The following is a 26,879-nucleotide window of genomic DNA, read 5'->3' on the forward strand; positions in this document are numbered from 1 at the left end:
AATCCCATGGTCTTTGTTAATATAAATATATTAGACAGTAGCTGCAGCTGCATAAATAATTATGCACATCTATCATATCAAATTTCATATCCAATATTATATGCTAGACAGATTGGCATAATGTATGGCCTGTGATTCTTATGTGAAACGTATTAGAAATTTTCACGTACACCGACAATTCTTACTGGTCGAAAATGTCAGGATATGTATCAGATGTAAATATAAATGTAATATGAAAAATAAGATTATTAAAGATAACGTAAGGCAAATAGACGTTAACAATATAAAAAAATGTAACAAATGTGCTACATGAATATGCATTCTTATTATTAATATCGTTACACGAACGTGTATTGGATAACTATGCAAATTTATATTTTTACGAATACAGTTAAGGAAATGGAAACTATTGGTAGACATTTATTTCACTCGTTTTTTAAAAATAATTTTATAAAAACAAAGTAACAGTTTTGTCGTTAGATCAGTTGAAATTATTTGATATTAGGCTGTATATAATTAATGTTATTAATATTTGTTGTGTCTAATATTATTAATTTAAATGTTCAAAAGGATGACATTAACATATTTAATTTGAATGTCAGTAATATCATAAGTAGTGCTTCGAATATTTTATAGTATATCTTTTGTATATATATGAATTCCGTGAATGTTTGTACCTTTGACTTTCCCATAAATACACAAACGCACGTAATCTATGAGTAACCTTTGTTTGCTTTTTTAAGACTACCAGTAACAGTAATAGGTGATAATAAATATAATTTTATTAGAAGGTGTGTACTTTATATTAACAGTTGAAACGTGATCGCAATAAAATGTAACACCATCATGTTACAGAACGATTACTTCGTAGCCTAATAGGCAATTTCGAGGAACGCAGATTGGACGATGTGGTTCCGTAATATGGCCATCTCATTCTCCTGGCTTAAGACGATTAGATTTCTCGATCTTTACTATTGTAGAAGAGCTACGTTTACTAGTGGAATAAATCCGATAAGAGATAGCAGTTAGTACCACGCGTGCAAAAGGCCCCTTGCATTTAAATCATGGACTCTTGTATCTCTGTCGAGGAACTTAGATCGAGTAATCTACTACCAGTTATTTTATGATGAACATATTTCAATCTGGATAATTCTTAGTTTACATATAAAACGTGATCCTTGGGGAAATTCGTTACATTCTTCCAAGTCACGAAAACATCATCTTCATACAGAGTTTACAACTTCGACGACTAACTAAAAGTATGATTAGTATGAAAAGTATGATAAAAGTATAACGAAATTAAAAGTATAAAATACGCGTTTAAATGAAGTTATCAGAATTTTAACTTACGTTATAATGATTCTAGCCATATGTTAACGTAACGAGTGTTTGTCATATTGCTATTTACTTGCTTACTCGTAATATTTAATATCCAATTATCTCGAAAATCTTTTCACCAATAATGTTAGGTTGTCCGTAAAGCTTTTTTCGTTTCATAAGGTGATAATAGATGAACAACAATTTTTGTTTTATATTATTTTATTGAATTAGGATGATCCATTTCGTTCTATTTCTATTATTATGTTCGTGCACGATTCAATAAACTAATTAATTAATAATACCCACTAATTTATATTATTATACTAATATAAAACAAAAAACATTGTACGTCTATTATTTCCTTATAAAACGAAAGAAACTTTTCGGACAACCACGAATATTAAATTGTGTCTCTCATTTCTTTTTCGAAATCAGAAAACCCTGAAAAGAGTAAGTTTCCCGTAATAATAATCGATTGCACTTAACGCGGTTGTCCAGCCGAAAATTTGGTGTAGTAAGTTTGGCGAAGTTTGATTGTTTCGCTCTTGCAGAGAAGCATACAGGCGGCTAGAGTAATCTCGTGTTTGGCTGGCAACAGTAACGTTAATAATTTATGCAATCAACGCACAGCTTTATTAAACATGTCCGTTTTGCGTGCTAGTTACTTACGGTACGATGAAACGTGCTTCGCTCGTGCTCACTGTCGCCAGAAACTCTCTCGACCTGCTGTTGCTCGCTTGCGACCAGGCTAACGCTGTCTCGGAATTAATTCCGGTTAAACCCGATGGTATAATTAACGGGTGCGGCGTTATGAGTCCCGGTATTTGCAATTTGATTTATTTCGCTTATTTGGCCACACCGTTATGTACGTTGTTGCAGAGGGATACGGATATAAAAGGACAAAGATCTTTGGAATTCTGCTTTCAATTATTGCGTAGGATAATATTTAGCAGTGTTTGAATTTCAATTGGGAAAAGTTGTTACCGGTACGACGTATTATCGGAAACGATGAGCAGGAACGAACTTTCTAATATTATACTTATGTATATATTATAATGATTATGTTAAATATAATAATTACGTTAGATGCTTTCTTCTACAGAAATATTGACCGACGACTTACGTGTCTGTTATGTACAGAGTGTGTCAATAAAAAGTACCATCTAAAATAACTCGTTATCTATTGGTTTTATCAAGAAATGTCTTAAATGAATTATGTCGTATTTAACGAGACCAGTCGGGTGGATGGAAATTTGCTTTTTCATAATAATGTCAATGTTTTATAATTAATGTCATTTTAAAATATTTGCTAAACTAATGGTTTTTTAGTATAAATAAGTTGATGCCTTTTTGCTGAGAATGTCCACCTGGATCGACTAATGTTATGAAAAATAAACTTCTGAACCATTTAAAAAACTGAAGATCGCCTTGATATCTGAGAAAACGTAAGATTTAAAAAAATAAAATCCCGTCCATCCGACGAGTCTCTTGAAATTCGACGTAATTCATTTAAACCAACGAATAACGAGTTATTTCAGATAATAATTCTTATTGACTCAGCCTGCATAATAGAATACCCATTCGGGTACAGTTTCACTGTTATTACGCATATAATTTGAATTTCTTCTGGATCTCCAGATCTTATGTTTGGTAGGATCCAATGTGAAATAAAACGTATGTGGAACTGCCAGTGATAATAAAACAAATAACAAACCGAACGATTTAAAGCTGTTCAACAATATGGACGCAACTAAACTTGCAGCGTTGGCTGTATGACCAAATTGCATAGCTGTGTGGAAGACGATGGACATCACTTTGACCATCAGCTGTAACTAAGGTAATTACGGGAAGCAGCGAGATCATGGACAATGCCTCGCAAACATCTTGTTAATTGTTAGACATAGAACAAATAAAGGTGAATACACTTGCTTATAGGAAATGGACTGCACTTGCAAATTCGAAAAGTTTGTCTTGCTATATACAATACAAGATTCAGGCCATTGATATTTCATAAAAAAACTGGAAATTCGTTTGAATTTTTCGTTGTAACATTTATTACATGCGAGACTATTTAATGTGATTCGGTTACGTGTGTTATTCTACATATGTAGCCTAATTGCGTGTAAAATAGTTAAATTTGGTAATCGTATGGTACGTTTTGTTAGCGCTATACTACATTTGTAAAACATGGGAAAACTTGCTAGAATTAAATAGAAATATAATACAAGTATAAGAATCGATAGTTAAAAACAAAGGTCTAAAGTGAATCAGTTTCAACTTACTTATCAATTTTTTCCATTAGAAACAGTACAAAAGCTGATCAGTTGAAAACAAAGAAACGAACTAGCGCGTGAAGCAAGATTGCTTTAAAATTCGCGAGAAGCAGAGAAAATATGATACCAAAGGATACAAGCAAGGAGAATCGATCTTTTTCTCCATTGTATTTTCTCCGTTTTTATAATGTACGTGTAAGTGGATTAATTTCAACTTGTTTCTAGGCCTGTTTTTTCAATTAGTACATTCTTGGGTCGCCTCTTGTTTGACAATATTAGCTGCTTACACCTGGAACCACAACACTCGATAAAACTTCCATGAATCGCGATCTACAAGGGAAAGTGTAGCGGTCCGTTAAATAGACAAACTTTCTCTGCCGACACGCGTAATTTATTCCATTTAAGGATGAAACAAGCTGCGCAACTTGATTTATGTAAAGTGGAGACAGATCGATGAATTCAATGAACTGAATTTCTATTCGATCCAGATTATTCATAGAGGATGTACATTTTTTAAAAAACAGTTTTCAATAAATATTTTTAAATAGAATCAACAAGTATTTTTAAGTACAATAATTTGACGGTGTGCATTTAATTATTCTGAATTTTTTATATCAATTTTCATTGTGACGATGTTACGAATATTCCAAACTTGTTAACTTTTTCAATCTATCCACCATAGTCGTTTTGTACAATTCAATTAACATTAATACTGAAATTTTACGCGTTACTAACAACTACTAATTGCTTTTATCACTCTGCTAAAATTTTGACAATAATACAAGGGAAATTTTTACTTGAATATATGTTTATACCTGTTTACGTTATAACAATACGAATTTCTTTCAAAATGAACGTAAAACAGACTACTAGTGAAAAAAAGTGACCACTCCTTCGATTAAAGTGGATCTAAGCGTAATTACATTACCAAACTTCTCCAACTTGGGTCTCTCGAATAAAACGGTAATTAATCTTTGTTCACATTTTCAGTCATTTTATTACGTTCCACGGCGTTTCTTGGGCGCGCTCTTCGTTAAGGAACGAACCTGTATATTAAGAGAACGGAGGTGATTTCCAACGGATCGATAGTTAGATATAGTATCAACGTGGAAGCTGGAATTCTGCGGTGATAGTAGAAACCCTCCGGCTATAGTAGAAATCCTGCGGCACCGGTCGTAACAGTCGTTACATGTTTAGATTGTCTTGTGCATCATTGCAGATACGGAATGTGTTTGCAATTATAACGAAAACAATTAGGGTGGGATGCCTCGTAACCAGATTTCAATTATACAAACTCTGCCTGCGTGACTTCTGATTATTCGAAGATCTAATTAGAAATACTTCTAGCCGATGTTGAGTGTATGCAACGGTATGCTTCTATCGATTCATCGAATTACATTACCTTCGCATTAGTTAATCGAACTTTAATTGTATTTAATGAATAGAATTTAATTCGGAATGTAATAGTTTTACTCGTCTATCGGTATCGTATTCCTCTGTTAATTTAATTACGTACAATTAGTATTTAATAATTATTTATATTCTTATTTACGGAGATAGGCGAACACCCGGTAAGACGTTAGGTTGTTGCCTAATCACTGTCGCTCTTCGGAAAGAACTTGTTCCAATTATTCGAAAATCATGAAATATTTAATAATTCATTACGTTGCTTCGCGTGCTGTGTATTTTGTTTAGGAAGCTTCATTCAGGCTTGCAATATTTCAGAATACCGGAATATTTGTTATATTAAGTCATCCCATAAGTTCGTGCCGACTTTTGTGTATACATTTCATGTGTCGATTTATAAACATACGGCGATAAGGGACCAATGCACTTGAAAAATGGGAAGAAGTTGTACAACGAGAGGGGGATTACATTTTTTCATGAAACTGAAAGGTATGTAAACAATCTAATACCTAATACTATTACTATTGGGATATATTAATTATTCTGATATTTGATCTTCTTTTTTTGTTAATAAAGGAATTATTAATCTACTATGTTAGACCGTAATAATACATAATAGAATTGTTTTAAAAAAAGTGTGAAAAAACATACGTATTATTTGCTCTATTATTATTTGTAATATTAAAAACGTTTAATAGTTAAAAACAGCCTTTAGTAAAATAAAGCTATAATTGAGGACTTTCTGTGAATGACACTATAAGCGGAAAAATGTCTAAATGCTTTTTATTATTATATATTATGCCAACGGGAATACTGCAATACAGAATTTAAGAGTAATTTCCGTTTGTAAATAATTACCAGTATTCCGACATTGCCTATATATGAAACGATGTAAATGCTATTGAGTGATAAACGTATTGCACACTAAATATTACCAATTTTATAACAAGTTTTACTCGGAAAAATATAAAATACACTTTCTAATAAAAATAAAAAGAAAATCTTGATGAGCATATAGCAACAAACATAATTGGTACAGTGTTTGCAAATTTAAACGAATGGCACATTCAGTTTTCTCTACAATTAAGAGGCACGTACAGCTTTTTCTACAAATACAATTTTTTTTCTAATAAATTTGGACTACACTAGTGCAAAAAATAGAAAACTTTGTCTATACATTTGGTTTATTATATGCTTATAGGCCTGTGATAATCAAAACAAATGAATTTCGAAAATAATTTTCAGTCGGAAAAGCTATTTCTCTCCTAAAAAATTTAATGCTTGATACTTACAGTGTTGTCTGCAAGAAGTTTTCAATTATCGTGTTGGAATGATCTACGAAGGTTAAATACCGTTGTTTCTCTTCGTTTCATAAACATATTCCAAATAATATGGAGGAGAAGATGTAATTATAATGGTGATTAATAGTCCTTTAACAATCAGTCCGATTTGCTAATTAGTAATGTAGAACGATCAGTGTAATGTTAATGAAGTCAGCTCATATCAGAGGCAGATTCGAAAGCAATTATCGAGAGTTGCAACGTGTAAAAACCACGAATGAATTTCACGATTTTGCTTTGATATCTTGTTGATATATTATAGTAAATAAATGTTAAAACGTATCAGTAATGTGATAATTACACACCTGATGGAAAATATGTTAATACATAAATATTGATGCATATCAAAAGGCAAAAGAGTAGACGGTTCGTGTACATAGGATAAAATCATTTATGCCATTTACATTGAAATATTCAGAGTGAAATCGCAATAGGCAAGATTGCTTTTCATACGATTATCATAATATCGTTCTATTAAAAAATTTTTCCACAGGAAGATAATTGATATTTTAGCGATTTTATACCAAATGTAAAGAAACGATAACATTATAATAAGATCTCTGTGATTTTAGGACGGAGAATACTGTAACTATAATACAGTTTCAGAGTAAAAGTAAATGCGCATATATTGGAAGCTACAGAAACCATTAAAATGTGAAAATTAGAGGGAGGAAGAGAGCACAGTACAGTACCGTAATTTCTAGAAACGATATTAGCATATTAGGAAATAAAAACGAAATAGAAAATATTAAAGAAGAAAGAACACAAATGAAATACAGAAAGAAAAGAGTACCTATTAACATATGCAACTCTATGATTTTATTATTTTTTGTGTAAAGAGATTATACCGAAAATTAGTTATTTTTGATATTAAAAAAACGTAGGACGTAAAATGAATTTTTGTGTAATTGAAATATTTCCAAAAAATTTTAGTGAATAATCAAACTTTTCGAATATGTTTGCGAAAATTAATTTCGCTTCCAAATTTGAACGTAAATTGTTGAATTATATTGATATGTATTTTATATTGCTAGCTCTTGGTGAAATCGAAGTGTTGTATGATACGTCAACTGTTTGTTCAGATTCTAAGATCGTATTCAATAATAAATTGATATCTAAATTCATAAATTGTGATAGTGAAGTGCAGAACTTATCGGATGACTTAATACCCTGAAATTAATTACGTAAAAGCTAAATCGTGTCAATATTTATAACATAATAGGAAATATCAAGAAACGCACGAAACAATGTTTAACATATCGTACTTATTCCAAATTCAAGAAACAGATTAAATATCCCCTACAGTATTACCCTTTCAAGTATCTCATCTTATTCTTTTCATTCACAGAATTATTAAAAATAGCAGTACAAAATTATCGTTCACTGCGAGTTTTGTCTAACTTCAAGCATGTTAAGTTGAAATAGATCTATTTTTCCATGCGTTAAATTAGAACGGAGCTGCTTTTCATACGTTAACTCGGAACAGACTTACTTTTCATCTGTTAACTTGCAACGGAGCTACTTCTTACGCGTTAGCTTGCGACAAAGTTACTCGTTATCTGTTAACTTTGAACAGAGCTGCTTTTCGTGTGTCAGCTTGGAACACAGCTTTTGCAACAATACACTGTATAACTAGTGTCCTTTCATCCACTGTGTAACGATACTATCGCGCAATGTTTAAGATTTTGTAAGGTAGAATTAGCAAACCGACAATTTCCCTAGAATTTTTATCGCGATCGGCACACACGAAGTCATTACGACGGGACGACTCGTTTCAGGCAGAAGCGTATTTTCGCGAGCGGGCGCAATAATTTATGCAATTATCGAAGCTATATTGAATGCCGTTGTACGATGTCGAGCGAAGTGCAGCGTGCGGCGGGAACATGCTATTACTACTTACCTCTCATTGCCAGCATGCAAACGTGTAAGCCCTCTTGTCTCCTGTGTACACCAACGCTAATGCAATCGCGAGGGTAACGTAATTAACACGTCAGAATTTATATGCTCTCTTCAGCAAGAATGGTCGCGTGTATGTACGTACAATGTACGTACGCTGAAACGTTTAGTCAGCCCTTAATTGGCAATATGGGATTTCTGTCATCAGCTAAGCTCTTTTTTCCCTCCAGGAATGATAAACTAACAATTAAGTTTATATCGATTTTCGTTCAAGAGATAAATAATTGCTTATCTTCGACAGGATGTAATTTAAAGAGACAGAAAATTGTGAACTGGCAATAATTTTATTATTTAATTGATAATAAATTTTGAAAGTTGATATGTAGCTATTAACACGTTGACTGCCACGGTCATAAATGACCAGCCACGGTTTCTCCTGTTACGCCACGGTGGTCATTGGTGACCGGAGCGCTTGAACTTCTTACAACTGTAAAAATTGTATGAAAATTGACAGTTAGGGCATTTTGAATATAACCGATAGATAGAAGATACTTTGAAATAAAAAGTGGCCCATTGAACAATTAAACATTTTTATTAGAACATCAATAAAAAAAAATGAGAACAAATCTTGCATCTAACGGTGGTACTGTGTTTGCATCCATATCTTTGAGGGGTAATCTACGAATATTATTATAAACACAGCTTAAAAAATAATCGTAAATGCTGCTGTATAATCACATAATTGAAGTTAGAAGTGTGCACATATCTTACTATTATATATAGAATGTGCAAGTATTGTTTACTAACATCTTCTACACGTTTCAACAATATATTCTGGACGTTTTGTTTACGACAAAATAACGAATGCGAATGGTTTGTTGAAATAAACGAAGCCCTGTTATAATACGTTGCTATCAACTGTTATCAAGATGCCACGATGATCACCCGTGTCCACCAATAAGATAAACGGTCCATTGGGGAAGAATGTTGTCTTACATCATCAATTTATTATTATTTTGCCATTACATGCTTTGAATAATAAAAATACTTCCGTGTTGTCCTGAGCGAAACATGTGATTTTGGCGTGGCAGTCAAAGTGTTAAATTGGCATTCGTTGTTGGCGAACCTTGTAGAAATGTCTCATCGTTCGATCTTCGATTGTCTAATAGCCTGTATCTTCGGCCTGTCTAGTCGTTAACGTACGAATACTCGATTGCGCTAGAATTTGATGTATAGTAGCATCATCAATGATGAAATAATCTGAATCGTGTACCGAATTGAATAATTGATCTCTTAATATTGAACAATTTATACCGCGGCTTGAATATAATTGTATATCATGTGTGTTATAATGATTAATATAAACTTGTTATTTAATGTTAATTACGATAGCCTTACATTTCTATTAATATATCGTCGAACGTGTAATATATTTTATTCATGAGACACCTAATGGATATTTGCATATTACAATTCGTTTATGAATGCTGCGAGAAATACATTATTCATTAAACATATACGTAATTGCCAAAGTTTCGAAAATCTCTCCACTGTTTCAATAAATTGCAATGAAGTAAAATGTATAAAACACTTTTACGGAACGATGTACCGTACAATCTAAAACACAGGAAAAGGATAAACCGCATTAGTCGTTAGAGCATCTGTTCCTTTCATAACATTCTGATGCTCGTTAATAAAATCCGCTTGTTGCAGCATCGTTCTCTCTACTCTACCAAATCCTATTCCCTTTGTACTTTCTTCAGGCTCATCATGAATACGTTACTCGGAAATTTGCATACGTTCTAATAGCAGGCTGCAAAACACGGCAATTATTACTTATCCTCTTGATCATCTTGGAAGATGCGTTTACCCGTAAACGATCTATTATTTGTGCAGGTAGAAGCATAGCGGTAAACGCGAAGTTTCGCCCCGGCTTGTGAGATATCTCGAGCAGATATTTTCCTGAGTAATGAAAGTCGCATTGCTGGAGCAGCTGTAACGTCTATAATATACAGAAGCCGCGCAGAGCTTTATTAAAGCTGTCTGTTTCGTAGTAAACTAACTTAAGCTGTGGGTTAATGTGCCGCTGTTAGGAACCGTGGTTTTGATAAGTAAACTCGAGGCCTGCTGCCTCTCCTACGCAATCACGGCATGCGCTCGTTACGTCTAAACGACTCGTTAAAACGTGGAACCGTTCCGTTTCCGGGGAAATATGCGCGTCTCGCCTGTACGAGCTGGAAAATTGAAGTGTCGAAAGAAAAATCACTGAGATTTACGAATTTTCCAGGTCTCTGCGAATTTACGCGAACCTTTTCATCCGCCACGGTTGCTGATATTTCTTTAATTAACATTTAAAAGATACCACAGGTGAAAGTTCGCATCTCTTTTTCGATAAAAATATTGAAAAAATAAAAGCAATGGGTCGAATGTTGGATGTGCACCGATTCTGGTAATTTTTAAATATAAACGAGAAATTAACGCGTTTAAATATGATATACATATTTCAAAAATCATTTGTCCAATCGCGTTTTCACGTGAAAAAATCTTAAAACGTTAAGGCCATCCTTTTCACCGAGCTTGATATCAATAGCTGAAGCCATCGCCTTCATGCCCACTTTGGTCAGAACCTATATCGCTCACAATAGAACGTGGTCCGCCGCTTGAAACGTCAATACGGAATGTGTAGTTTAGAGACCGCTTGATCAACGAGCATTGGTCATTCGATATTTTCACCGGAACATCTCTTTTCTTTCGCGATTTAAAAGAGAAACAACCATAGTGGGGATCAAATCACGTGTTGGTAATTTAACGCTCATTAAATTTGGAATGGAATTAAAAGTCAAACGTAACTCGCTTATTGCTTATAAAAGTTTGATCACCGATCTTTTAAATCTACTTTTAATAGCTGGTAGCAAGGATATTCTTAAGTCGTAGACGATATACATCGTGAAGAGCTAGAATATTTAGTCAGTAGATATATTTTATGGTATGCAGATTAGGAACTACCGTGCACGATGATGAAATAGTCGAATAAAATTTTAACATTTTAACAGCGTTTACCCATTAAAATGGAATAACTATTTTAGAATTGAACCAAACGACTTGAGCTTCTTTAGGAAACTGGAAGGATTAGTTCACTGGATGATGTGTAAAAGAAACTTTGAGAAAATTGAAACTGGTAGCAATGACGATCCATGGCCACTTTGCATAACATTTTTATCCAAGCCTGTAGCGAAAATTTAAAATGTACGTTCTGTATATTTACATACATGCTGAAAATTTCATCAAAATCGGTTGATGAAAAAACAGGCGACACACATGGAAGAATGTAATTTAAATTTTTGAATTTATTACGGTTATATAGACTGAAAGTCGCAAAAATCTATGATTTTTACCATTTTTAACCGCTCGTAGCCCATAGCAACGTTAACCGATTTCTGCGAAATTTTGTATATGACTGACATAAATGTTCAAAGCTTGTTGTTTAAATTTTCACTACAAGCCCAGATAAAAAAAAATGTACAAGATGGTCTCTACCATGTTCATCGTCGTTCCTACCAGTTTCAATCTTCTTAAAATTTCTTTTACGCATCATTCAGTGAACCAGTCGTTCAAGTCGCTTGGCTGAATTTTGAAAAAGTTCTCCATTTTTAAATAGTGCACGAATACTTTTGCGGTTGTCTGCATATAACACGCAGTTAGTAATGTCCATTTCCTATAAAAAGTTGAAGGCATTTTTCATAGTTTTTTGTATCCAAAATAGCAGAAATGCAGAAAATCTTGAAAACTGTCGAGAAGCTAAATTTGGGAAACTCAGAATTCAGTTTCTTTAGAACCTTTTTTACTCTGCTGATCGTTTTTACGTTAAATAGAGTCCATTCTTTCTGGCCTGAACACATTGAAAACAAACACGTTGAAAACAAAATCTGTTGCTACGAACGATTACATGCTTTTAGCAAAGTTCGCAGTCATTTTCATCGGAGGAGAATGTGTGGTACCGAATGATATTTGTAATTGGAAACTGAAACGTATTTTGAAATTTAATGGATTCCCGTCACAATTATTGTTCAAATCGTTCGTCATACGCTTTTATTTTGGAGCACATACATATTATGCGAAGAAACTGAACGATAAAAGTTGATTCTTTTGCTGTAGAATTTGTTCGAGTAATTCTGGTAGTACGTATATACGTGTGCGTTGTTACAACGCAAGTAAATTAGTTCTTCTTTCAGTATATTAAGTACTGTATGTGTTTGCAATTTCTATAAAGAAACCAAGAGCGTATTCAACTTAATTTAGCGTTTAAATGCGCTTTAAATATTATTTCTATAATTAATCTGAAATTATAATTTGAAATTCTATTCTCTTAAGAAATTGAAGAATAATTACTGTATCGAGATACGTCGCTTCGATTATAATGTAAAACTTTTCAAATTACCTTTTAATATTAAACACGATGCAAAATGATCATTTCTTTGTTTTATTATTATCTCGATCGTATGTTTTATTTGTTTAAGTTTGTTACTTTCTTACATTTCTTCGTATATAAATGTTAAACTTATTTTGTATCTTAACTGTGCAGTTCTCATAAACAGCAAATTGACGATATTTATAATACTTTGTGGGTTCTTATGCAATAATCATTCTAATTTAATCATTTCAATAAGTTAGATCGTAATACTGTTGTCGGAATTTTTGATTTTCTTCGTCTTCCAATTGTTTCTTTGTATTCGGTTGATTTTCACACTATCACTTAATGTCAAAATCCGCAATCACTTAATTGTCAACCCAATATTATAGAACTGAAATTCTTCGCTGTTCGCTAAATCGCGTAATAAGAATAAAACAATTTGCAATTTGTAATAAAATTTGTAATACAAATAAAAATCAAAAAAGAAAATATTTATAATCCCTGCTGTTTCGTACAAACAGACATAGAAATGAACTTTCCCATGTTAAATCACAATTACAGATATGAAAATCGAGCGTTAACGTTAAAGTCCCTTTCTTGATAAGATCTGAAAAGAATTTTAAAATCTCGCACTTTCTTCATACTCCTACGCAAGAACGCAACGATCTCTCTGACAAGTATCAGATTAATATTCTGTTAAATAGAGGGACATTTCAACAGGCACTGTAGACACGCGTTTTAGCGAAAAAGAAATTACAAAAGGGTACAACAATGGCTGTTCACATCCTACCCTTCTCTATTTACGAACTTATGCATTGTTCGCTACTTTAATGCTTTTTCTAACGTATACATTCCTTGCACGCGTACCTTTGTCCAGTACCGCGATTCACGTCTGCATTTCAGCCTTCCCGCTTGCCGCAAATTTCACTTTTCACACGCAACAGGGTGTTTCAATTGGCACACATCATACGAGAAAAATGAGCGTCTTGCGCGAAAGCGAATCGCACTTACGATATGCCATTCACAGTTGTGAACCTGAAGTGTCGCTAGATATTTTTTTGGAGTATTTACAACGGTTCGACAAACGATTGGTCGGTTCTTAGTGGATTAACTGATCTTTTCACGACTCGCAAAAGGGTTAATTTGTCAATTTTCTTGGACGAATGACGATACATGGGTCACAGAGATTTTTCAACGGACATCCGTGCGAACTTGATTCCCGATATTTAATACCTAATTATAAAAAAGGATTTTTAATTTACTTTTGTCTTATTTTTCTACTGCCATAATCCGAAGCAGTTTCCTACCGAAAATGAACTGACTAGACAAAGTTATCTTTGCGCCATCGAACGCGACAACGCAAGTGATCTATGGTGGGTTGGCAGCTAAGTGATTGCAAATTTTGTCATTAGGTGATATTGACAAACTCCGCAATCACTTAGTTGCCAACCAAGTATTCTTCCCTAACAGGGCAGCGTTATAAACGTGAAGTGTTGTTCGATACACCGGATCAATGCTGGCGAACCTTAGCTTCGGACCTTAGGAAACTACCTTTAGATAGTATCTCTTCATCCTCTTCGTGCTGAAGGTATTTGCTGATACAGCGTTTCATTCTAAGGGTTCAATGACTACAATAGATATTCTCACACCCTTGCTTCCGTTTTGCTGTGTCTATGAAAGTTAACGTTCTAAAATTTGGATAAAAGATCCAATGATTACACATTTTATCGATAAAAGTGTATCCCCAGGGTCTGTTTATTCGTTGTATGCGTTAGAGTATATACGTTCGGTTGCATTATCTTCCTAACGAATATGTTGCTTCTTTAGGTAAAATGATTTTAATCGTAGATAACTGTAGTTTATAATCAAATAGAAAATGGACGTCTATAGATTCACGACTTTTATTCGAAAAATATGCATATAAATAGAGTAAAGAATCGAAAAAGTTACAGGGTAGGTTCTGCTAATTCTAATCACGGAATCATTTTTTATTTAGCTTTTGTATAAAATATGCAAATGTCTGTTCACAGATATGCTTAGAAATTGATTTTCATTTTCAAAGTAACGAAGAATACTTATAGGTTTTAAGAGTTATAGGCTTCATTTGTTTCCGACATGGAACCATTTGTTTAATTAATTCTTTTCTATAAAATATCCAAATCTCTTAATTATAGAGAGAAGTCGACTTGGCCTATTCAATTCTTATTTTCCATCGAATTAAAATGAAAATTATATTACTAGTTCATTGTGGCAACATGTTATATTCATGATATTCAAACTAAATGTTAAATTTTCTAATTTCACGCTAATGTGCGAAACTGTGAAACGAGTTCTGTTTAACTAAAACCATAGGCAAATCTGAAAGGAAAGAGTATGGAAGATCGAGAAGTATATATTGTCCAATCCATCTTGCAGCTGAGCTTCCGCCTACGTGTTGTCTAAATGAAAATGGACTGGTGCTCCATCACGCATAAACTACGTGTCTGAAACTTGCTGTAAACATGCTGTCCCCGAAACTTTAAGTAATTTCCAAACCTTCTGGTCTCAAGGTGCAGTGATGTATGACGTAGGTAACATTGTCGCAAGCTAATCGAGCGGAGTTGATTTTAATTGCTAGTTGATTTTCCTACTCTCCATTATGAAAGCTTGCATTGCTAAAACTTATATTTATTAATAACCATATTGAAGCTAGGAAATTACCGAGAAGATACGTGCACATAAAAATGTGCTAAATGTTGATCACCGTACAGCGTATTCGGACATGTACGCTGGAAATTAATCGCCACGAAGTTAAGGAACTATAAAGTGAATTGTAACTTTTATATTCCTTTTTGTGAAAATTGTACGTGCTAAAATATACAAATAATAAAAGAATCGCTATAATACGCGACTCAATAAATGTAACTTGAATAACTCTTTTTAATCAAAGCGACTATTTCTTTATAATTATTTCAAGAATAATTAATGCAAGAAATGTAAGCGTAACCTGAGTTTTACTCTACGAACCTACTACAGCGATAAATGTGTAGCGACACATGAGTTAGAGGACGCTTCAACTCATGTTATTTTGCCTCGAGACATTGACACCGCCATGAGCGCAAGGAAATGAGTTACAGTCAGTTGTCGATCAGTTATCAACCAGTTATCAACCAATTATCAGTGATCTGATTAATGAGTAATTAGCGATCCTATTTTATGACTTATACACTGTACGAACGTCTCCAATTTGTTATTTTAAATATATTCGACGATTTCAACAACAAGCAATAACATTTAATAAATCTCACGATCAAACATCCTACACAAGTCCTCTACAAATGCAATTTTATCTATTCGTTTTCTAAATGTTGTAACCTAATGATATAAAAAAATCACCTCTATTTCGTAAGTGTAACTCGTTTGGCAACATATAACGTACAGTATACAGTAAGATAATTCTTATACGGAGATTTCAATTTCCAATGAAAAAATACGCTATAAAGCAGCTATTAGGTCATCCCATAAGTTCGTTCCGTTTTTCGAGCGATTATATATGTTAAGATTGTTTACATACCTTTCAGTTTCATGAAAAAATGTAATCCCCCTCTCGTTGTACAACTTCTTCTCATTTTTCGAGCGCATTGGCCCCTTATCACCGTATGTTTATAAATCGACACATGAAATGTATACACAAAAGTCGGCACGAACTTATGGGATGACCTAATACTTTCGTATCTCATTTTCACTGTCTTCTAAGATATTATCGTATATCCCATGCAAACACATTATTAATTATTATTTTACTCCAGTGTGCTTACTTACCTCTTGCAAAACAGCGAGAGAGCTTAAGCGGAGTATGTCAATGACTACGATTGCCTGAAATCGATGAACAGACACGTTCCAGTTGATTGGCTTTCTCCAATGAATGATTTAGTTGCGGATAGAAGTTGAACAGGTGACGACACCCTTGCGAAACATTAATGCGATCCACGTTGTCCAGGTAACTGCGGCTTTAATAGTTGATGCAATTAGCTCGGGCCTTATTAAACATGTCCAGTTAGGAGGGAAGTTAGCTTAGTCATATCGCGATGAAGCACTGCCGTTACAGTGCAGTGACATCGTCGAGTACGTTCTCTTGTGCATGGGTGGTGATGTAGCTGCGATGTTCAGCGTTAACTAATTAACGCGCGGTCATTTACCGATCTCTGTGGAAGATGCGCCTATTCGATAAAACTTTGCTCGAAGCTTTTGTGCTTCTCGTTATTATGGCGTAGCCTTATTATGCCGCTGCAGGTATAACCCTATCGGTAAAATTTATTTTGACAAACTTGGACTGTGTGTTAGGTCTGTGCGAACATTTTCGTTTGCTTTCTTTCGCGAAGAAATGAAATTATCTCTTCTCGCTTTCTGCTATCTTTTCTCAATTTGATTTTTACGTAATGAATTCTTTGGTGTATTCTCTCATTACTATTTTTATTTCATCGTTTGTATTATTATTTTATTTTATATTATGACTATTATTATTCTTTCTTACATTTCTTAGTGAAACATCGATATTTTATTTGAATAACCGTTAGACAAATTCAGCGAATAATTGGCGAAGTGAAACTTCCACAAAAACTTCTAACTGCAGGCCACGATCTGAATGTTTATTTCGTTATGGTATTTGTTAAATATATGTCAGTAGTTAGCATTTGATTTTATCTTAGATTTTAAATGCGAATTAGGAGACGATATTATTTGTAAGGCAAGGTAATAAAAAATTCAGCAATCGCAGTAGAATTAAAAATGTTCATAATCGTCTGTCGAAATCTTGCACTGGAAAACTTCAACACTTGCAGACTTTTGTGTTCAATTTGCATATTGTTATACTCTGTTTACGGTGAAATATAGACTAGCAGCACAAGTGTCCTGCACAGCGACAGAATACTGACGGCTAAACTCCGCTGCGCATAGTGAAAGGGTTTAATATGTGCGGGCGACGTTAATTAGAGTTGTCATATGTTTTGCATTTTCTTTGTTAATATCTGTCCTGCATGTTGCCGAAGAGCACATGCTGTTACAGATACAGGGAGGAAGATTCATTGCGGGTGTTATTTATAGCCAGTTTGATTTACTGTTTAATGTAATTTTAAGGTCCATACACTGTTACGGTAATTTTGTCGAAGTATATTGAAATACTTTGCAAGCTGGTTATGTAGCTAAAATTTTTATCTGCTCACTTCTACGATAGAGTTTAGCTCTAATTAATTAAGATAAGAACCCAAGTAGATGCACTGATGATGGAATTTTAATGTTCTTAGAACATTATTGAGGTATTAATTTGAAACTTGCCGTGTAAAAGAAATAAATCGAAATGCATCTAACCATGCACGCAGGATACATAATACAAAATTATAGCACTGTTTCGAATAATTGACTCAACTTGATACATGTTTTGAAACATTGGCATACATCTCAGCTTATGTAGAATTTTACTTTATTTATTAGTGCAATGTATATTTTTGTTCAACTGCAATTAATTCATCATCATTATTTGGCACTTTACAGTGATTTATTTCAATATTTCTCCCATCCACTTTCCTCGTCTCTCTCACGCTAGTCATTGTTACTTAACGACTACAAACTGATCCAACCAACTGCGTGCATTAATTACCTTACTATCTCGATCTACTTAGCTTCTATCTTAAACTATTAAACTTTCGTCGGTTGCTTAAAGTTTGGAGTTTGCAGTAGCACTGCTGATCGAAAATTCTTGGTGATCGACTCAGCTATCAGGAACTTGAACGGGCCAAATGTTACCAATTGATGTTCGCGAAATGTCGATTCCTAGAATGTTGGACGATACTTTCGATCAATTTGGTTTGGAATAAATTTTACATTCAGCTAATGTATATTATATTCATAACTGTATTTATATGTTATTACAAATGATACAATATATAATTACAGTAAATTATAATAAAAATTATAATTATGCATATTCGAAACGTCGATTCCTAGAATGTTGGATGATACTTTCGATCAATTTGGTTTGGAATAAATTTTACATTCAGCTAATGTATATTATATTCATAACTGTATTTATATGTTATTACAAATGATACAATATATAATTACAGTAAATTATAATAAAAATTATAATTATGCATATTCTAAAGTAGATTTTTTATTTTACCCAATTGTATCAATATGCCCTTACGTATATTATATTCGTATCTGTATTTATATGTTGTTATATATAACATAATATATAATTACAGTAAATTATAATAAAAATTATAATTATGCATATCCTAAAGTAGATTTTTTTATTATACCCAATTGTATTAATATGCCCTTACGTATATTATATTCGTATCTGTATTTGTATGTTGTTATATATAACATAATATATAATTACAGTAAATTATAATAAAAATTATAATTATGCATATCCTAAAGTAGATTTTTTTATTATACCCAACTCTATTAATATACCCGTATGCATATTATATTCTTATCTGTATCTATATGTTATTACATATGATACAATATATAATTACAGTAAATTATAATAAAAATTATAATTATGCATATTATAACATATATTTTTTTATTATACCCAAGTCTATTAATATACCTGTACGCATATTATATTCGTATTTGTGTTTACATGTTGTTATATATAACACAATATATAGTTACAGTAAATTATAATAAAAATTATAATTATGCATATTCTAAAGTAGATTTGTATATTATACACAGTTGTATTAATATACCCGTACGTATGTTATATTCGTCTCTACTGCTAGAAATATTTTTTATTATTATATCCAATCGTATTAACACTCTGGGGACCAGAGGTGCGAATTCGCGTCTTTCATACTTCATGCGGTATCCTATACAAATTTTAACTACTGTTAAATAAAACAGTAAAAAAAGCAATGAATGCTATGAACGAAAAATTATGAAAGTGTTTTTACATTACATGTTTGAACAATACGAAACCGTTATCAGTACGTTAGATATAATATTGGTCGCTTTGAATCTTTTTCAATCGCTCCAAGAACACCCGGGAATTCGGTCTATATGTTTGTCAGAGCAGCCGGTCTCCAGAGTGTTAAGTATGTATATTATATTCGTGTCTGTTGTCAGAAGTAGATTCTTTATTATATTCAATCGTATTAAGTACGTAGGACAATTTGAATTTTTTAAACTAATTTTCGATCAATTTTTCTAAAATTAATATCATAAAATAACTTTTATCGAATAAAGGCAAAGTCATAGAAATGTCTTTCAAAATTACGTCAAAAGTACGTCTGCTTTCCATAACTATCCAGCAGTAAATAAACAAACTTCAATCGGTAGGTTGCATAATCAATACAATGCGCAACATAGCTGTGGAATACGTGAACTGTATGGTGTTGATCAATAGCGCGGAATTATTGCTGAAACGACAGATAAGGCAGTATCTTTGTCAAGGCGATAATGATACCACTAACTAGGCTACAGTGTGTCCTCATTGTGTATAGCCGGTAAACGATAAATACATTCTCTATTCTCCTTTGTAAAGTATCATCAATGTAACAATGACACAGTTTGTCATCTAATGAATTGGTCCCTATTTACAACTGATGTTGTAGCAAACGTGGTTACGTTAAGGGACTGATTCTATAGTTGCTGTGGTACCATTCTCACAGGCAATTGGACGACAAACATTGTTTGTCCCATCGATGCACATCCGCCGTTGTTTATGTTCGGCTATAGGTTGGTCATTTAACGGAATTGAAGGATTACCGTCGAATGACGAAGTCGATGGCTGAAGCAGAGACGCTTTAAAAGCATTGAATATATTAATACATTAAACGCGTTTCGAAATGTTCTCGAGTGAAGTGTTTCTAAATAAATCTTTTGATATTATAATGCGAAGGAATAAAAGTTTCCTGTTCTGTAATTCGCATTAGCATCAGACGTATTTACATCTTCCACTTTGTATTTTTATTCTTGAAACGCTATCGATCGATAGTTTCTTTCGTTCGTCTCAATTGATTTTGTTAAAGTATGCAGAGCATTTGGAGAGATATTACAAAGGACTTTATTCTAATATTCGCATAACTTTGCTCGCCACGCGGGCTACTGGCTGGAAGCCTAGGGCACGAGATTTCACACTGCGCTTCTCTCTTTTGTCTCAACGGAGGCCTAAACCATCATGCTACGCTCACATACGTACCAGGCAGGGGATGCATACTTGTGTGTGTTTTCGCTCTACGTTCTCTCACTTTCGCACGCACAATTCAAATGTACTATATATTCAACAGATTTAATTCGTTCAGTGACGATTCAGTGGTTAATTCAGAAAGTAACACATTTCTTAGATTCGAAGAATTTATATGGTCTTTATAGTTGGAAATGATTATTCATTGTCTGTTAAATTATTAAATTATTATATACTTAATTAAATGATAAAGTTATTTCAATTTCTCAAGATTCTGAAATTTATTTGCAAACAAATATATCTGTACGCCACAAGTTACATCTCTCGTTTTCCTTTCGTAGTATAAGTCATAAATTTAAATGTTTTTACGACACGATGTAACACGAATATAGATTTCCCCTTTTTTCCATGAAAATTATTGCTTTGATAATGCTATCAGACGTGGGATGCTCCGAGTTGTGCAAACGACAGACAGACATTTACTGATTTCATTAGGTATAAGGTATAGGTATATATGTATGTCGCATACATACATAGCACTGACGTCCTGCGGTGCGTGCTATACGCAGACTGATGCCACTGGAATGCATCGACCTCAACGTGCGTTTTGATAGTGAACGCTGCTCAATGCGTCGATGCTATATGTCGTGGTTTCCATTTCGCAATGCCTGGTATTATCGCAGACCGGAATCAAAGCGACCGCAGGCCATCCATCACCGAAATAAAGCTCCATAAATCATGAGAAAACGAAAACTAGCGCTTTTAATGCTGGCCTCGGTTACATTAAACGTTAGACGGGCAAAGATATATTAATCGGTGAACTTAACATCGAACTTTCGGAGCGAGGACATGAATATCAACCGTTGGATTGTACTGGTTAATTTTTGTCGTCGTTAAGAATTTGCAGCGAGAAGAAGAAAGCGTGTGACGTTACTAATAACGAAGAGAGAAAGAGCGGATTTGTGTGATTTGAAGTAGAAGATACATCTGTGTTATTAACGTCGTTGCATAGTAGCTAAATGCAGTTATTAACTATTTCGATATTTTAAGCGTATCATATTATTTACTAGAAGCGACATTGAAGAAGAAGCTTCGTGTTTTTATTAAATTATAAATATGAAACATATAAATATGGAGAGAAAATTAATTGCTGCCAAAAATATGAATTATAAATTTCAATGTATTTTTTTACATTCAGATTACCACTAAAGTCTATTTAATTATTACAACAAAATTATTTCATCAAGTACTCGCCACAGGTACGAAATGGTACAATTTTGTTACCAATTCAATTTCATTTTTTTATATATCCTGGAATTAGATCGTTGTCAAATATTATTTAACTAATAGATGTGTGTTTAATTTCCACGGAGAATAATTATGAAACATTTTACAAACATCAATTGACTGTTAAAGAAAGACGAATTTAACCGCTTAATCATAATTCCACTACATTTTGTACGCTATTAATTACGATGTCGGCATTCGCTTCTTCGAGTATTGTTAAATTATAATTATACATTTGGAACGTAAATCAGCCTGATGTGTCTTTCGACGATATCACGGGATAAATGTGTTCCGGTGCTTCTTGGCCGCCGCGACTCCAATGTAACCATTATATTCAACGTCAGCTAATTTGGTTCTCTGACACGTGTATACAAGCTTTTCGCATACGATTTAATGGCAGACATCGCCTCTTCCACCGACAATATCACCATGTCCGTTTCACCGTGATAACGAGCATTATCGTCAGTTGCATCGTTATACTAACGATGTTGGAGTTTTTTAGACCATGTTACGCCATCGATGAACACCATATATACAGATGAAAGGAATATTGATCGTATACTTTCACGAAATGTATTTAAATAATTCACCAGTCTTTCGTTGCCTATAGAAATAAAGATATTATAATAAAGGTATGCCAAATCATTATCGATGATATTTTCATATTACCAAATTATGTTACAGATCGCCAATATCTTTATAATTAGACTAATAAATAATTAATTAATATATACACACTAATGTACATATAGATATTAATATACATATACATATTCAAAATTACAAAATTACAGAAAGGGAGATATTAAATCAAATCAAGTTGACAGCTACTTTCATCAAATCCATTCGCTTTAGTTGTAACTAACAAGTAATTGAATGAATAATTTAGTTATTGTTATTTCATTTGCTTCAGAATTAAGAATTAAAGCATTCCAGGCGTCCGTGCGATCTGAAACATTCAAAGAATCTCATTTGCAGTCCTTCATGCGCAAAATCTTGTTCAAACATTTTACGAATACCGAATACGTTTCTCCCTTCGGGAATCACGTACGAGAACGAAGGGATTATGGCGAGAAATCGCGACAGAGAACAGCGCTGATCGCGTGGCAACGCCTCGTAACGGAATGCAGCCGGAAGTGAACTGTTTCCTTGCGGTAAATGGCGACGGTGCCGATGTAGACATCCTGTGGATCTCGTGTACGTTCGTGGTCGATGCATCCACGACATCCAGCGTCACGTAATTGATCCGTAGTTATCCGCAAGGTTGGCTAGGTGCATATGTTGGCAAACGTGGATTGCTTCGTATGCGAATCCAATTGTGTGCATGAATTTTGTTTCGCTTACGTACTATGCAATGGTAAGCAGCAGTAGGCGAGTCCTGCTCGGTTCCCGACCTAATTGATCGGATGACGTTGCTAATTGCAGCATCAACTGGTAAGGAAAACAGATGAAGGAAATGCGGTGTTAACGTCGTGAATTTCATATCTGCGTACGTGGTAATTGTGTTCGTTTGAGCGTTTGCGTGACGTAGCGGAGATGACATAGGAAGTTCGTAGAGATGTTCTAAGATAGCTGCTCGTTTTATGAGTATTTTTCAATGATTTTTGGCAACTGTCGAGTAGCTTCACGAAATCTTTCTGGAAAATTTTTTGAAGTAACAATAAGATACTTTAACCCCTTAACCTACAACTACGGGCATAGCCCGTAGTACGATGATCGGGTCAAACGTAAATATTACGAGCATAGCCCGTAGTATGTACTACACAAGTCGCGCGAATGGCCCGAAGGCTACGCGAGTTTGTTTACGTTTTCAGCCCAAAATTCTCGAACGTAAATCGTAGTTTAAGGCGTTAAGTAGATTATTTTTAACAGTAAAAGCCTTCAAATACGTTTTTCAACATCTTGTTGTTAAAAAACAGAATCTTTGTAATTAATAAATTCCGAGTATACTCACGAAAATATTTCAACTGTTACCATAGTTTATGTGTTATACGAAACATGTTTGTTAGCACTGTAACGAGACGCGATCGCCATGATTAATCAAATTTAAAACCGATCAGAAAATGTACATAGAAATCACAGAATATTTATCGCCAACGTATATTTAGTAAGAAATTAGTATACAGCATAAACAGCGATCTTAAGCACGTGCAAATATTAAATGCGACCCGAATGAACATTAAGGTTTATTAATAAAATTAATGAAACTAATTGGTTGTTTAAATAATTTTATGATATCCACGAAATATTATAGTCGCGCTAAATATCTTGTTAATTCTAATAGTCGAACATCTACACCGATGTTATTTAATTGGTTCAGCGCGGAGCGTTTTGCTGTACCAAATTGAGGTTCTCTTTTATAGCGAGATGTAGATAAATGGAACATCATTAACTTGCACGCGAGCCTCATTCATTACATTTCGTCAACACGCGTTAGGAATGGTACTTACAACTAGTTTACAAGTCTTGAATAAACGAGGTGAAAAGCGATACTAACAGGGAAAGCGTGGATCGTCTCATTGTTAGTTTTCCTGTCAGTTTTTGTCATGACTGGATGGTCTCGTGTGGCTGATTAGTTATGCACCGTATTCATTGCATGCGCCACGACAGTTGCCTGTATTTTCAGACTTGTTTTCCTGCAACAGACGAGTACCTACTGCGTTGTGCTGTGTCGTAAAGAATTCTCCACAGTAAAGTATGACATTATGCTCCCGTACTCATTTATATTTCAGTATCATTTCTGTTAAAGCATAGTACATTATACACACCGAGGGCGAACTCATCCGGATAAAATGCCTTTATAATTTACAACTCGAAACGTTGACCAACCATAGACTTACGCTAAACGAGCGATATTTTTAACAGTCATCTTTTTTTTCTACAAATTGTAGAGGAGGATTTCAGGTGCGAAGATGTTGTTGCGCAAAATAAAAATAAGTTTTCGATATTTGATAGAGTATAGAAATGTATAGAGAGGTATACAGATAGATACACTATAGTATAGTATAATATAGTATAGCGTATAATAGAGAATCAATTTATTTAGATAAAAATGCTTTTATAACTTACGATCCTTAAACGTTAACCAATCGCCTAAAAATTACACTAAGGAAACTTCAAATTTGATTTCTTCCGACTTGACCGAAGACTTTCATCTGCTGCTGTAGCAAAAAGAAACGGCCCAATATATAATTTATATAATAGGAAAAATATATAAAATATTCATAATGAATGTGAAGCAAAATTTTTATCAAGCTTTTATTTCTTTACCATTTAATAACATTTAATAGCACTCTAAATTATGCTTATATTTGATTGTATCTATCGATTCTACAAATTTGAATCGTATTGCATCTTTATTTGAATCAGATAAATTTTCTACGTTCTTGGCCTTTCTATTCCGAGGTACACGAAGTTCGTCTGTAATTTATCAGGCCTGAACAGAATCTAGCCATCAATTGCAAATACTTTCGAAGAAATCAAACAATTAATCTTCGACTGGAACTGGAATTATAGTACGGTGACTGTTTTATTTGCCCACTGTTACTGACTGAAGGTTCAATCAATAATCAACACGTTTCTTTTGCCTGCAGGTTTTCCAAGAAGCTCGCGACGTTGCTGGCAATTTGTCTTTTGGCCACACGCACTGGTGAGTGATTCTCTCTGCTTCTCTTCTATGTCTAAACGTTCTATTTTGGCAGAATTCCAATGTTTTAATCTCTGGATCTATTGCGAAAGAATTTGTGCAATCGCATGGAAAGACAATAAATCCTTTCTAAATTTCAATCGTTCGTACATTTTAACTAAATACTTCCAGCTATTTGTAGTCTGAGATTTAATTATCAAGTCGATTCCTAAGTTAATTTTGGAAAAGATCTATTCATTCATCTGATATGATTTTGTATGTGTAAAGAGGAAAAGTGATTAATTGATTTGACACGATCCGAGGTAAAATCTTCTTTTCACCTATGATTTTAACGAAACGATTTATTCAAACGGTTAGATAATTTCGCCTTAGACTTCAATATTCCAAATGTCTGTCAATTCCAATTGTTCGATATTCATTGAACTATATGGAAAGTTTCGGTTGCAATGGAACTGACAAGTTCATATACGTTCTAGGAAAACAACTATTTGTATTTCAATTACTCTTAAATTAAATTCTATATTAAATATATATTAAATTAAATTCTATAAAGTCGTTCCTTGAAGTATATATAGTAAACGATCTTATCAATTAAAACACTATGAAATATATAAGAAAGAATTATAACCTACGCAGGAGGGATAGGATAAATTAAGATATTGTACAATCATAATTAAATACATATTTTTGTCCCTTACTTATCAAGCAACACTGTTTCGATAATCGAATGTTTCGTTATTCGATGTTACAGAAAGCAATCATTCCGTCAGTAGTAGGTATCCTGATAATCGAAATTCTACTATGTATATTTGTTTTTCGTTACCGCGTAATATTGTTCAGATAATGAAACTTGGATGTTCTAATATAATATTGATCATTCTTGAAGCATAAAATACCTAGCAAACATGGCAGTTACTTCAATAAAATACCTAGGAAGAAAATTATTTAATGAACATATTGTTTACCTCAACTATTTAGGTACTATTGAATTGACAACTAAGTTTTAATACCACCTAATGACAAAATCCACAATCACTTAGTTGCCAAACCAATATCTTGAAATAATTGTGATTTTTCTTCCAATCGTTTCATATTGAGCTACCAAACGAAGTAACTTTTC

At 33.5% G+C, this 26,879-nt stretch overlaps 1 protein-coding gene across 2 annotated transcripts in view; it reads left to right on the forward strand.

Moving 5' to 3' along the window:
* The window catches only part of LOC126928995 (cadherin-87A), a 521,848-nt gene that overhangs the window by 241,601 nt on the left and 253,368 nt on the right, over nt 1-26,879 (forward strand). For both annotated transcript variants that reach the window (XM_050744939.1, XM_050744941.1), the window contains one exon: nt 25,707-25,762. In XM_050744939.1, coding sequence (XP_050600896.1) covers nt 25,707-25,762 — 56 coding nt within the window. The remainder of the gene's footprint in view (nt 1-25,706; nt 25,763-26,879) is intronic.

This window comes from Bombus affinis, chromosome 2, assembly GCF_024516045.1.
Source record: "Bombus affinis isolate iyBomAffi1 chromosome 2, iyBomAffi1.2, whole genome shotgun sequence".
In the NCBI taxonomy this organism is placed as follows: domain Eukaryota; kingdom Metazoa; phylum Arthropoda; class Insecta; order Hymenoptera; family Apidae; genus Bombus; species Bombus affinis.